The 14,934-nt window shown below is 28.2% G+C and overlaps 1 protein-coding gene across 1 annotated transcript; it reads right to left on the bottom strand.

The window, feature by feature from the left end:
- Window positions 1-6,570: 6,570 nt before the first annotated feature.
- Window positions 6,571-7,391, bottom strand: LOC114166169 (dirigent protein 22-like). The gene has a single exon (XM_028050848.1). It carries the CDS (start codon window positions 7,328-7,330, stop codon window positions 6,767-6,769), a length of 564 nt encoding a protein of 187 aa, XP_027906649.1. The 5' UTR covers window positions 7,331-7,391; the 3' UTR covers window positions 6,571-6,766.
- Between the last annotated feature and the right edge of the window lie 7,543 nt (window positions 7,392-14,934).

The following is a 14,934-nucleotide window of genomic DNA, read 5'->3' as shown; positions in this document are numbered from 1 at the left end:
AGAACAACGATGAACCACTTCTTCTTTACAAGCTTTTAGCAATGGTGCAACACCTTGAAGCCATGGAGGTGTGAATTTATGGACGAAAAATAAATAAAATTTCATGAATGGTGTTGGTGTGCATAATGCCCTTTTAAAATAATAAATATGAATAAGATAGAAGTGAAGAGTAGTACTGTTGGTTAGAGCCTTGTTATGGGTTGAAAGTCATGTTTTTGATTCGTACTTTGTGCATTTAGTGTTATTTATGTTTATTTTATTTTATTAAACATGCTTGTGTGTGTGATTACTGTATATTTTATGATGTTTGATGTGTATGTTTATAACAAGATAAATTAGATAGTTTATTTGGTTTGGAGTGTTTGCTTGAGATTTATTGGTAGTGAGTTTGAATCTTGGTTAGACTAAAAGTAGATTTAATTTTTTTAGTATTGTTGGTACTCATGGGAAGGTGAATTAAATGGCAGAAGAGTGATAATGTAAGAATTGTTCAAGAATTCCAAGTAAGGAGCTAATCTTTCTCTTTTGTTTGACTAAGTGTAAAAGTGAAGAGCATGTTTATGTTATTTGGTATTTCTCTAATTTTTTGCTCTTGTTGGACGAACAAAGTGTTGATATTCCAAAGTGGTGGTGATGAACACATTTTTTCGTAGGCTATGGTTTTAGGTATGTGGAATTTACCTTGTCCTGTTATTATATGATGTTTAATTTTGAAAGAAAATTGTGCAATTGGATAACGATATTTTTTTAATGGTGTGTTCTAGGGCGTGATTTTTGGTACCTTGGGTATTTTGCAATGTTTCTATTCAGTATAAATACAGGAAATTATAATGCAAGAGTAAATTTTTAGTTTGTGGATTAATAGATAGTTCGTGTTTGGAGTTAATAATTGTAAGCAAAATATCCAATGGAAATGTATTTTTAGGTATTGAATTGTGACTATATGTTAATTGTTGATGATTTCTTTTGGTTAAGTGTTATGATCAATGGATTGATGTCATAAGGGTATAAGAAGTGATTTCATGTTGCTATTCTCTGTGAAAAAAATTATAGTTTTGCTATTTTGGGAGATTGCTCATGAAGTGAATATAAGGTAAGTTAGTTTAGTGTTAAAAGGATTATAGGTGCAATGCATTTTTTTCTCATTATTAGTGAATTGTGAAGGTTGTATCAATTTTAATCAATGAGCATATAGAATTGGAGCTTTTGAATGTGGAAATGATTTCTATGGTCAATTAATTAGATGGCTAGATGATAAATTTTTTTGTTATGTATTCTGGATACTTGATTGCATTGAAACGGGTTCATTTTCATATGTCAAACCGTTTTTTTTTCATATTCTGGCAAGTGTGTATTTTTCTAGTCTGCGCAGTTTTGGTAAAATTGAGTTTCTTGGTTCGTTAACCGTTGGATTGAGATGAAATGTTGACAGTTAATCAATAACATGTTCTTCAATATGACCTTTGTGATCTTCGTTTGAATGCCTGCAGTTGGAGATATATGCTACGCACGATTGTTGTTTTTATTATTTGAATTATGTTGATATTTTTGTTATGATAAGTTGTGATAGGTCTCTGTTTGCAGTATGATAGATGTTTCAACATAATGAGATGATGTTATTTTCGATGTATGTGTGTGTGTACGTGATGGTGGTGTATGTATTCTCTAATACCCATTAGTTCAGGTTGATTCTTTTACCAAAAGGACTTTTTGAGTCAAGTTAAAGGGTATTTTTTTTTATCGTAAGTCTTTGGCATGAGCTTAACAAGAGTGCTCTACCTAAGGCCTTGGTGAGTAGGAAGATTTGTTTCTGAGAGGTGTTGGTGCATAGGAAAGGTAATGGTAATGGATGGTTATAAGAGAAAGACATATTAGATTGATATTACTTGGTGGTAATATGATTTGATTGATACTATTTGTGGTAATATGACTTGGTTGATTTATGTAACATGTGTATGTTCATGAGGTGAGTTGTATGATGACAACATATGGTTGCATATTGTTTTATCTGGTTAGCTCACCCTTGCATTTGTTGTGTTTGTGTGATGATTGTATAATGTATGTGTTATACGGGAGTAGATTTGTTATAGATGATGTGGAAAATGCATAGGTGCAAAAAGACGTGCTAGGGAGAACTTTGGGAGTTTTAGAAAACTTTTGAAAAGAATTTTGGATTTCTTTTATGTTGGATTTTCCTTTGAATTTTCTTGGATTGAAAGAATTGTAATGAAAACATTATAGGGTGATATCAGAGTATTTTTGTTGGTTTGAAAAGAAAAAAAAAAATACACATGATATCTCGAAAACATGTGTTACAAGTGCATAACGACACTATTGTAATGGAGATGGGCAACACAACACTGATAGAGATGCAACTCGTCCAATTTGACAATTGAAACGCATGAGCTTTATATGGAGTTGCAAAAGTTGCTATGTATGGAGGTGCAGGAGGTGTGCGATTTACATTTATAATTTTTAACTTAAGGATATTTTGATATTTACCTTGAGATATGGGATGTGGGAATAAAATATGGAGGTGCAGAAAGAAATAGTCTTAAATAGGTAACTTGGACTTGTTTTGGTCCGCACTTGTATTTGGATTTAACAAATGAAACCAATTGAATTGATCTCTCATTAAAACGTCTTATCAAAACAGACGAAAAATCTTAATTTTGTTTTGATAATGGATAGATTGACCCACAAGTTTTTTTAATTTTTAAAATTTGTTGTTTTATATATAAATTTTAAAAATATATTTAATCATATAATTTTTTAAAAATATATTTAATTCATAATATTTTTTAAATTTTTAATTGATTAATTAAACATTCTAATTGAATAAATTAAAAAATTTATTATATTTATGTTTTAAATTACTCAGGTTAATGATTTAAATTTTAATATTATTATGTATTTATATATTAAAATAATATGATATAAAAAAGTTAATATTCTAAATTATTATTATTTAAAAAAAAAACAAAAGCATACTGGCATGTCAATGCATCATTACCCGTCTTTGATATATCATTACAAATTTTAGGGATAATCTACTTTATAATTTCTAATTTATACATACAAATAACATTTAGGTCGCCATCTCTATTAATCCAACCTAATTAGAGCTTTTTCTTTCGGTGTGATCTATTCATCATATCAAGTAGCATTTCTTGAATAAAAAATTGCTCTAATTATACTCATCATCCTACATCATTCCAATATTGTATTAGAAAGATGGTCTTGCATATGCGAATTCAACATTTTATTATGTAACAAATATGTAGAATGAGTTTATAGTGGAGGAAGAGTCGATTGAAGAAACAAAACACGTGGCAAAAAGAGATAAGATGAGAGGAGAATGCAAGAGTGATCATGCAAAGAAAGAGAATGTTAAATGGTCGTTTTGAATCCAATAATATACATGAGTTGAGTTTTGGGATTGTGCCATTGTTAAAAAAAATTTCTTTTACGTTTCATTTAATTTTCTGATGTTCAGAATAGGAGTGTGATGCAGCTGATGTAGATCCATCATGTGTGTTATTTACATTCCCTACAAAATCGACGTGTAATGTGAGGTTTGCACCTCACTTATATATGATGAGATTGTTTTATTTCTAGTCGATGTGAGACTTCCAACAAATATGTCTCTCTACCATTAGAAATTAGCAGGGTATAATAATAACAGTAGTCAATAAGAGCACTATGTGGAGCGAGTTATCATATCTAATTCTTATCATTTTCCTTAAGAGTCGATACTTTATTTATTATATCACAAAGTGAGGCAAGGACAAATTTGAAAAAGACAACCATGGTTTAGAAATCTATTAGAAAACGTAGGACAGGTGGCCACTAACGAAATGAGGGAGAGCAAAGGATAAGTAAGAGGTAGAGAATAACTAAGTCACTTTGCTGGATTTTGTGTGAGACTTCAAGTAAATATAAGGCCATGATTTGATCACAAATCTTGGAAGTGCCAACATAATATATTTAAAATTTATATATTTCATCATTGTTATTAATACAACAAATATATATATATATATATATATATATATATATATATATATATATATTTTAATATAATTACAACTCTAAAAAATTGCATATATATCATAGATTGTTCTTTTTCTCTCAAATTATTTGAATCCATTAATAATTAAATTAAAATAAATTTAAAATTATTTATTTTTTAATGTAAATAATCATATTGTGTACATGAAATTATCTTCCGTTTCATTTTGAAGTCTTATTTTATTAAATTATTATAGAAAAAAAAAGGTTAGCTTAAGTAAAATGTATTTTCTATTTTTGTCAAAGATTAACATAATTCAAATATGATCAATCAATTCTTCAAATTTAAATGATTAAGAGCATCAACGACCAATGGAGTTAAACTTTTAAACTAGTATGTAACTTAGTAACAAAATTGTTAAATAATAACAAGTGAGCAAGTATGTAAAAAAATCATTATAAATATTTTCACATTTCTTCATATTTTTAAATTTAATAGTTATTTGAGTTTTATCTCTAAAAAATAATTTTTTAATACTCATATTTTAAAACAATAAAAATATAGTATTACATATTATTATATATTGAAAAAGTAAAAATATTTTATTATATATATATATATATATAACAAAAATAAAAATATATAATGAATATTTTGAAAATATTTGGGGGAGCCGAAGGCCCTAGACCATAACTAAGATCTGCCATTGCATGATGATAATAGGAAGGGTGGAGAATGTTGTGACGTTTCTTCTTCTATTTTTTCTATAATTGCTGATAGTAACTTCTTCTCCTTTTAAAAATCCATTATTCTGCTACCATGGCAGAAAACACACATTTGTAATGGTGCTTTTATTCTGCTTCCATGACACAAAGCACACATTTGAAGGAATTGATTTATGATGTCAAGAATTTATCGGCGGATGTTAAGCGAATACTCGAAATGACGGAGATGCGTGATGTGGAATATTTAAACCGATTAGAAAATATGGAATCTGGATTTCAGTCCTTGAATTTAAACTATGCTCCTTCGGCGTCCTCTGGTCCTCTGATTTCAGGTTCTCCTACATCCCCGTTTCAGGTTTGTAATGTCAAACTTGATTTTCCCCGATTAAATAGATCTAATGAACTATAATGGATTTTTAAGGCAGAGTAGCTTTTTACATATTATAATACTTCTGACAAATAACGATTGACTATTGCTGCTGTGTATATGGATGCGAATGTGATACCGTAGTTCCAAATGATTGTCGAGAACAACTAGTTTCAATTATGGGTGGCTTTTACTAGAGCATTGGAAATAGAATTTGGCCCTTTCCATATGAATGTCTACATTCTATTTTGTTTAAACTAAATCTATTGGGTTCAATCAAGAATATTACCGTGAGTTTACGGCTTTGGAAAACAGTGTGTATGGGGTTACTCCATATGCATCAGGAATTGCGCATAGCTTTATCCTCCCATTTTCTTTGAGACATAATAAAATGAACATTAAAAGAGCATTTTGTTTGGCAAACACAAACAAGATTAGGCCTAAAATTATCTAGCTCATCCACATAATTTGATGTTTAGTAAAAATAGAGTGATAGAAAGATCTCCCTATTTGAGAGGAAAACTTTTGAAATGTGAAAAAGATGTCCCTGACACTATTGAGACACAAATAATTCAAATTATACCTTTAGCTAGGATCAAATTCAAACAGAAAAATATAAAAAATAAAAATTATATTAATTTATAACCGAACTTATTGCTTAGTGTTGTTTAATTAAATTTTTAATATTTTAGATTGACGAAACGAGACATATAAAGTAGAAAGAAAATATCAATTTAAACGTCCACTTGATCACTTCTAGCCACATGATCATGTTAGAATGGTCATTTGTGTCCCACACTTGTAGAATATAACTAATATTCTTCATTTAAAATCTTTGTCCAAAAACATACTGAATATTAAACAAATATCAACAAAACAAGGTATATCTTCAAATACAAAACCATGTCATTATCACCAATTATTTTTCTCAGTATACTATCACTTCAAAACTTTAATAGGAGCAACCTTTCGGAAGACCGAAAACAAAGTTTTTAAAAGATTGAACGATATTTGGACAAAGAAAAAGACGTAGAATCATCCGTGTTGAACATGAATTTGGTAGTTGGTTGCACTGTCAGGTGTTTAAATTTTAGAACTCTGTCTTTTTTGACGATAGAAGAGAGGCTTGTCAGATAATTCACGCACGTCACATTTGACCATTCTATTTTCTCATTTTATTTATTAATTATTAATATTTTCTAAGAGTATTTATTTACGAACACAACAATAAATTAAAAAGAAGTAATTATTGGTCCTTAAAAATTTATTTTATTTTCATATTAGTTTTTTAATATTAAAAAAATCAAATAAATCTCTAAACATTTCAGTCCTTTGACCAAGTAGTCAAAATTAACACCTACAAATATAATTTCACTCGAATTTTTGGAAGACAGTTAATAAATAAACACTCAACACAAATTATTCATATAGCACTTCATATCAACTACTTCAGTTAAAATAGTTGTGTACCAATCACCACGTATTCAAGTAAATTCTTATTGATGAATGTAAATACAATCTCATCTTTTCCTTCAACTTGTATCGAATTATTGTATTCTCTCACAACAACATCAAAACACTCTAATCATCGTATCTAGTAACGGAACATAAACAGAAATTTGACAGCTACAAAACCATATAAGCACATTTCCTACGAATTCCTCAGTAATGTGAAACATAGATGTTGTATTCAATTGTAGACCTATTTGCATCAAGGTAAAGAGTGCTGGTTTCTGCGTAACCTCTTGCAAATTTGAAAACCCCACTTCCTCCGATCACAGGTAGCTCCCTCACCTTAAGGGAGATACGGTTCCTCCCCAACACAGCGATGCTGCTGCCATTGTACTTTCCTTCGGTGAGCACAAAGTTCACAACCAGCAACAAGTTGAACTCCGTTTGCGATGTTCCGGCGTACAGCCCCTCGATTCTTCCGACCACCTTGGTGTTTGGGTCGGATCCGACGGTGAGCGCGTTGTCTGTGATACCCACCAGGCCGAAAGAGGTGGTGCTGTAGTTGGTGAGTGGGGGAACAATGGTCACTGAGGTGGCGTTGCTGCCGGTAAACCTCTCGTGGAAGAAGAACTTGAAATGGCTAAACTTACGGGTTTTATGTAAACCTAATTCCTTAGGGTTTACGGTACCCACGAAACCAGTTTCATCTGCTAGAGTGAAAGTGAGGACTTGAAAAGAGACAAGGAGGGAGAAGATGAGAAATTTGGAAGCCATTTTTGCTGGTGAGAGAAAAGTTAGTGATGTGTTGTGTAGCAAGTTGGAATGAAGAGAAAGGAAGTGTGGGAGGGAGAATTTATAAGAGTTTGGGAGTGAGAAAACATGGGCCATTTTTTGAAATAGTGTGAAGTAGGTTTCAATTCGATATTGTTTTTTCTTAGGGAGTGTAGAATAATGAGTAAAATGAAAGAAGATTATTGCTAAAGTGAATGAATGGTCATAGTGTAAAATTTTCAATCATTATTATTCCTCTAATTTAGAAAATAAAGTTTACTTCTAATTTTTACTTAGTCATTAATTGTTAATGCTTTTTAATTGAACATAGTAAGAAAAATGAGTTAATCGATTAAAATGTAAAAAATAAAAGAAATAAATATGAACATGTCTTTATATGTATTATAATAGAAAAAAAAATAAAAAAAAAATCATGGATTTAATAAAATAGAAGGAACACAATTATATTTATAAAATGTGGAGTGTTCAGCGAGGAAAAAATATTGATGGTCAAACATCTCATTCAATGTGATGTAAACAATGACATTTTGGCTTTGACAACTTTTTATGTTTCTTATTAGCGCCTTTTTTCGGGAAAATAACACGTTCAAGTTTGTTTTTGTTTCTAGATCAAATTAAAAAGTGGTTGACAAAAATAAAATGTAACTATGAAATGAAAAATAGGCTTAAAACTATTTAAACTTATTGTTAAATAAAGATCTATATAAATAGCCTTAAGAACATGCTTATTGATTGTGACCATTGACGAACCTAACTGTTCACGGGTTGACGCATTCTAGATTTTATAAAATTATTATTAAGTATATGAAAAAATTTATTATGTTTCTTTTAATCTCATATATTTGTCCAATCAGCATTAAGGTCTTAGATTTATGACCAAAATATTTTAATCTATTGTTGTGTCCTTAAGCTAAGATTATGAGTTTGATAAAGTGTAAACTACGCATTGATACCTATAATATAAAGTATGAAGGTAGATTGTTGTTTTTGAATGGATTCCAATACTGAAATAATGAACTAACGAGTTGTGCTTCCGGTTCATATTTGAGCCATCTCTTTAAGTAATGTTTTCCGTTTGTGTATTGTGAATTAAAACTCGTAATTAAAAAGGAAAATGTAACGGGGTGATTGATTAGATTTCATGATAAAAATTATTCATTAATAAAATGGATGAATATTTTATATAAATAACATCGTTAAACAAATTCAAATTATTATGTATATTAATTGTGAGTTAATTCAAACATACTACTAGTCTCTACAAAATAATCAACAACTGTATTTTAATTAGAAGTGTTATTTATGTTAATGAAGATAATGAATTTAACTATGTTATCTGTTTTAAAATATCTGTAGAATTTGAAATATATAGGAGTATTGTAATTGCTATTTCACTCCAATAATTTACACAATTTTCATTTTAAATTTTCAAATAACTAACTATTATACAATTTTATTTTTTTATTTTTTATAGCTAAAAATTTCTTTTGTATTTCTTAAGCTACATTCATCGTCTTCATTTATGTATATTTCAAACGCATGAAATGCCTTAAAAAATGAAAGAGAAGTGACTAGAAAAATATTGGACTTATTAGGATGAAAATCTATTAAAAAAAATAGAACCCCCAGTTCCTAGTTTTATTTCCAAAGCCAAGCGGATAGAAAAAGAAAATTTCATTATTCATTAACGTTGGTTGATGTCCTAAGGATCTTACATAACTTTTTTGAGCGTCTAAATTAATTATATTGTAAATATAATCTATTATACAAAATTAAATATGAAAAAATTAATTACAAATGTGATATCAAATGCACCAAAAAAAAGAGTTAAATTTTATATTAAAATATTTCGCAATATTTAAGGAGAACAAATACCCTAAATTAACTACAGATCAAAAAGAAAAAATTAACGAGAACAACATTAGATATAAAAAGGATATAAAATGAATATCTTTCTTTCTTTCTTTGACATGTTAGGCAACTAGTCAATAATATACAATTTGAAAGAGTTAAGCATGGAAAAGATTTACGTTTTTTTTTTTTTTATATGGATTTGTTTATAAACCAGACTAAGTCTAGTTTTATACCAACTTAATTAATCAAGTTTTACTGAGCAAACTTATAATATACATACAAATTAAGATATATTTTTTCGATCTCAATCATTTCTTACAAACAACCGATAATTATTTCAAAGGATTACTAAAATGCTAACTGAAAGAAGATTTCACCCTTAAATCAATACAATATTAAATTCAATTTTTTAAATTATTAAATAAACACTAAAGTGTTATATCAAACGAATTGCACGTGCTAAAACACAAACTTGTTCTTACTAAAAGATTATTATATGTCGTCAACCATTCTTTAGAAAAACTAAGTGTTGCAAATCCTTTATATTCATATTTGATGAGTAATCTTGAATTGATTCTTCCTTCTTCAAGTTTTAATATTTAATAAATGTTTTGCATGTAACATTTAATATAAATTTCTTCCTAAAAATATATTTAATACTCAACATTAGGAGTTAAATCAGATCATTTTTATTTTAATTTTGTAAATAAAATTCAGGACCGTACATATGAATAGTTTATACACGGATTTGGATTGCTCACTTTTTTTATGTTGTTTATCCGGTGTGTCCAGAACTTGATCAAAAATTTTAAGAGACCCAAATATGTTTGTTATATATAACTTTTTTTTAATTAAAAAAATTAATTTTTTTACATCATTTTTTTTATTCAAAAAAGCATTCATGACAATAGAATCCAAACAATATAACAATAATATGTATGAAAGAGTAATATAAAGTTTATCATCAACAATAATATATAAAAAAAACAAAAGTTACCTTTAGTCAAAGTGCTCCTCCAACTTTTAAAACCTATAAAAAAACATTCAAAAAGTTAAAACATGTTGATAACAATCAACTTATTGCCAACTAGAATTCAATGAAAATAAACTCAATTATATGTCATAATGAAAACATCTGAACTAGGTCGTCCGCTTGGTCTTTTACTAAAAAGAAAGCACAATAAGCAATATGTAGCATCTTTTAACGGTGAATACTCTAACCATAAAGGAAATAAGCTAAACATGTGTACTGAAACCTTCTTGGATGATCATCTTTACCAGACAACGGATAATTTTCTAGATGCATTTGATAGAACCCCATTTTAAATAAGTCATTCGTACCTTGTCAATTTGATTTGATGGGTATTGCCAAATTTGAATACGCTTCCCCGGATCACGTTCTAAAGTATCTTCAAATTCATTATATGTAACTTTAGGAACCTTAGAGAGTTGTTTTTTGTTTTCTTCAATATTTGGATTCTCATGAAGTTTCTCAATTTTAGATGACGTAGATGCATTTTTTTCATCTTCATCACAAGTCTTCCTCTTGAAAAAAGAATCAATTCTTTTACTCTTTATCATAATTTTTCTAATATAAATTTGTCACCTCTCACTTATTTACAAAAAAAAAATTATGAATATCCCAAATTAAATCTTAAAAGCAAGACTCAATATTTTAAGAAAACTAATAACTTCTAAATGATTAGCTTCCCTTACCTTAGAATAGATTCTTAATCTTGTTCTTCCCTTACACAACTTCAAAGCCTAAAATAACTCTATTTACACAAAGAAGAGTTTGATCAACAATTAAAACATAATTTTATGATTTCTAATCGATAGAGATATGACTAGAGCGTATAAAAGTCACATACAAGAGGGAAACAAATTACTTCAAACAAAAAAAGAGAAAAAATGATCTTACTCAGAAGAAGATATTGCTCAATTTAAAATGTTCATTAACTTTTCAATTTTGTCGTAGTGTAATTTGATTTTGAAAATAATAAGAAATTGATGGTGAAAATTGAGTAGAAAATAAAACAAGAGAAAGAGATGGAGGCACGGAAGAGAGAAACCAAATAAAAGAGTATAAGAAATTATAATAGAGAAAAAAAACTGTGATTTTTAAATTTTAAAAAAGATTTTCCAAACTAAATTAATATAAATAAGGTAATAATATATAAATAAAGTAATAATATATAAATAAAGTAATAATATATAAGTATATTTTTTAAAATATATAGAAAATAAAATAAAAATCAATTAATATAAATAAAATAATAATATATAAATATTATAGTTTAGATAAATAAAAAATAAAGTAAAAAAATGGTTTGAGGAGTCATGGCTTCTCCTGTCATAACCATCTTCTGCCACTGACTGTATCTTCATAATAATTATCATTCATTTTGACATTTTAAAATATATTAATAAAATATTTAAAATACTAATATAATGTCTTTTTAGTGTTGTGGAGGACAACACCAAATAAACAATAACGAATCTGGACTAGTCTACACACATGTCTGAGGTAGTATTTTCGCAGGAATTCATTACAAAATATAATTTAATTACCTATTTAACTATGATCTATGTATACAAAATCAATTGACTACAAGATATCAAAGAGTTTACCTTGAATTCGTTATGTTTTCCATAATTGATTAATTTAATGGTTATTAATAAATTATGAAGAAGCGTTATTGATTACAGTAACAAGTTTCAAGACTACTTTGTTAATTTTATTTCTCTTTCATTCTTCACAATCAAATAAACTTTAGTTCTATTTTTGCTATTATTTTTTAAATAATTTTTCTTTCCCCAATATTTTTAATTCCTTTTCCACTTAGATACTTCTTCCTTCCAAACAAATTGTTATATTTTTTCCTTTGTCCGTGGTTGGACAGAAACAAATTCCTACCTCAGGATGAAGAATTTTCAAAATTATAGTACAAGTCCCATGCTGCTGACGAATGAACCTAACAAGTTTGACTTTTAAGATGATCACGACTATACGCAACGCCACGTGGCTAAGATCAAAAGCTTACTCACTGAATAAAACTAATAATTCTTCCGGACTCTTTCCCTTTATCTTTTCCTTCTGGATATTATTAAATTGTAAGTACTTAACTTGTGTAGTTAAGATAATTCGCTGTAAGCTTAATACGGGTTGATAATAAAACTAGTATATTTATTTGTTTAACATGTTCAAATAGAGTTGACATGGGTTTTATGCAACCATTAACACAAAAACACCACGCAGACAATATCATTTTAAAAATAGTTCACATAGTAAAAAATAATGGCGAAATTGTACTAAGCAAGTCATTTTTCAAACATTTGACGTAACGAGTATATTCTATGTATATAATATTAGTTATGTATACAATCCACGTATATCTATATGCGCTATTTGAACAATCATTGTAGTAAATTATTCCAATGAACAAGTGTAGAAATCTCTCTCCTATATAAATTAAAGCATAATCAAATTCAATCATAAATTCAACTATATTTTAAAAAATAAACATAATTTAGAGACAATAAATATAAAAAAAAAAACTAATAATAAGTACAATGAATTTTTTTTTATCTGCAATTGTTAGTGGGAGAGTGTTCAACTCTCCCACCCTCTTTTCTAAACCCCTTCAAACCCATTTTATATCTTCATATTGTTAGTAGGAGGAATCAAACTCACGACCTTCACCTCCATTATCTTCCCTCTAATCACTAGGCTACCTTATCACACCAAATACAATGATATATTTAGTATGACGTTCGTTATAGTTCAAGTAGTCAACTAAATCGAGCTGTGGAATTTGAGAAGAAAAAAAACATAACCTGATAAAATTCCTTTTTTCATGGTTTTTTTATTTGATTTTCCTTTTTCTTAAGTGGATAGATTAGATTTTAACACCCTAAGCATGTATATTGGTTGCATAGTAATTGTTGTGTTATGTGTGCTTTCTTAGAACAACTAGGTTTGTGTAGCCTCTAGGTAATAAGCTATGCTTTTTTATGACTATATTTTTAAAATTGAGAATTAAAATCTTAGGAATAATCACGGTTTACAACCTGCTTTAGACCACACTTATATATGTGTTATGTTTAGGTTTAGACCACATTTATTAAATTGTTGTTTTATACTTTAGACTACACTAATATATGTATTATCTTTGGATTTAAACCACATTTATTAAATTGTTATTTTATGTTTAATAATTTATATATATATATATATATATATATATATATATATATATATATATATATATATATATATATATATATATATATATAAATTGAAACATATATTTCAAGGTTATAAGAATTCAAAGTACATGACTAAAATAGTTGTTTTGAAATCATTACTAATAATAAACTTATCAAAATTAAAACTACAAAGTCAAAAAACAACATATAAAGAATTATTCTTTACTACATAATTGTCACTTCATTAATCTAAAAAAGATTGTCTTCATTATCTTCATCATATTCATCGTCTTCATGTTGAAGCCGCAAACAATATAAAAATAGTGTCAAACTTTTTCAACGTTATATATAAGCATAATAAAAGATGCCCCAATGTTAGGTTCCTAAAACAACTAAAAATCACAATATCTGAATAACTCATATTCTCCTAACATTGAATAGCTTTTAAATTCTAAACAATAACATACACCATTTTGTAGCTACATATATTTCAAAGTCCACTATAGACAATGTGGAACTACTTTCTTTACCTAAAACATGGGTTGTTTCAGAAGAATGTGAAACTACTTTCTTTACCTAAAACATGTGTTATCACATTACTTAGGTCCTCCTCATCTATATCTGGATTGTGTTGCTTTACTACACCTTTTAACATTGCCTATAGATCTTCAATTTCTTTGTCATGCATGTCACTCATTTCATTTTCATATTCTTTCTTGGTAGCAACAATTTCTTCATTTTTCTTAAATGTTGATGTTGTCATAGTGATATGAGTCGCATCATGGCCCAAATGGAAAAAGACTAATGGACAACTTTACGACAATATTTTTTAAAGTTATTAGTTTGTTTAAATAATGACCCAATTCTTTGTAAAATTGGCTGACCAAATTATGTTTTAGTTTAATCAATTAATGGGCTCTAGTTTAGTTTTATTTCAAGTTGTAATAATGACCTAATTGCAACTTATTCATCATCCTTGGGAGACCAAGAGGATGCATAACTGAATGCTTTTTGGTTTCCACAATTTCAGTTACAAACCATTAAGTTGTGGGATCATTAATAGCTTTAAATGGGTTGTAATTGCAATTTATGTGTCTTTTTGTAATTCCAGTGGTTAAAGCTTTTATATAAGTTGAACCATTTTATTAATGAAGAAAAGTTGAGTTTTATTCAAAACTATTAGAGTTTACCTCTTTTATTTTAGTGAGAGCGATTCTCCTATATTCTTGAGTGATTCAAGAACTCTTGAATTTTATCAAAGGTCCTTCCTCCCTTTGTGTGTTTAAACTCTTAGGCTTATCTTCCATCCTTGGAAATGTGACGTCTATCAATTTCCACTCCATCTTATCTATTTTCGTTTTCTTGTTTTAAACAATTTCTCAAATTTCTTGCTTATTAGAATTTCAACCTAGATAGATCCATAAAACGAATCCACCCCTCTGGATTCACATCACATAGTCTTTCCATAACAACACACTCTCCAAGGCTTTTCTTTTCCAAATAGTGATTCAAATGCTCATTTT

Source organism: Vigna unguiculata, chromosome 10 (genome assembly GCF_004118075.2).
Source record: "Vigna unguiculata cultivar IT97K-499-35 chromosome 10, ASM411807v1, whole genome shotgun sequence".
In the NCBI taxonomy this organism is placed as follows: Eukaryota; Viridiplantae; Streptophyta; class Magnoliopsida; order Fabales; family Fabaceae; genus Vigna; species Vigna unguiculata.
The sequence above is the reverse complement of the archived record's forward strand: the minus strand, read 5'-3'. Positions and strand labels throughout refer to the sequence as shown.

Coding starts and splice junctions, on each gene's coding strand:
- LOC114166169 (XM_028050848.1), bottom strand. CDS start 7,330: ATGGCTTCCAAATTTCTCATCTTCTCCCTCCTTGTCTCTTTTCAAGTC.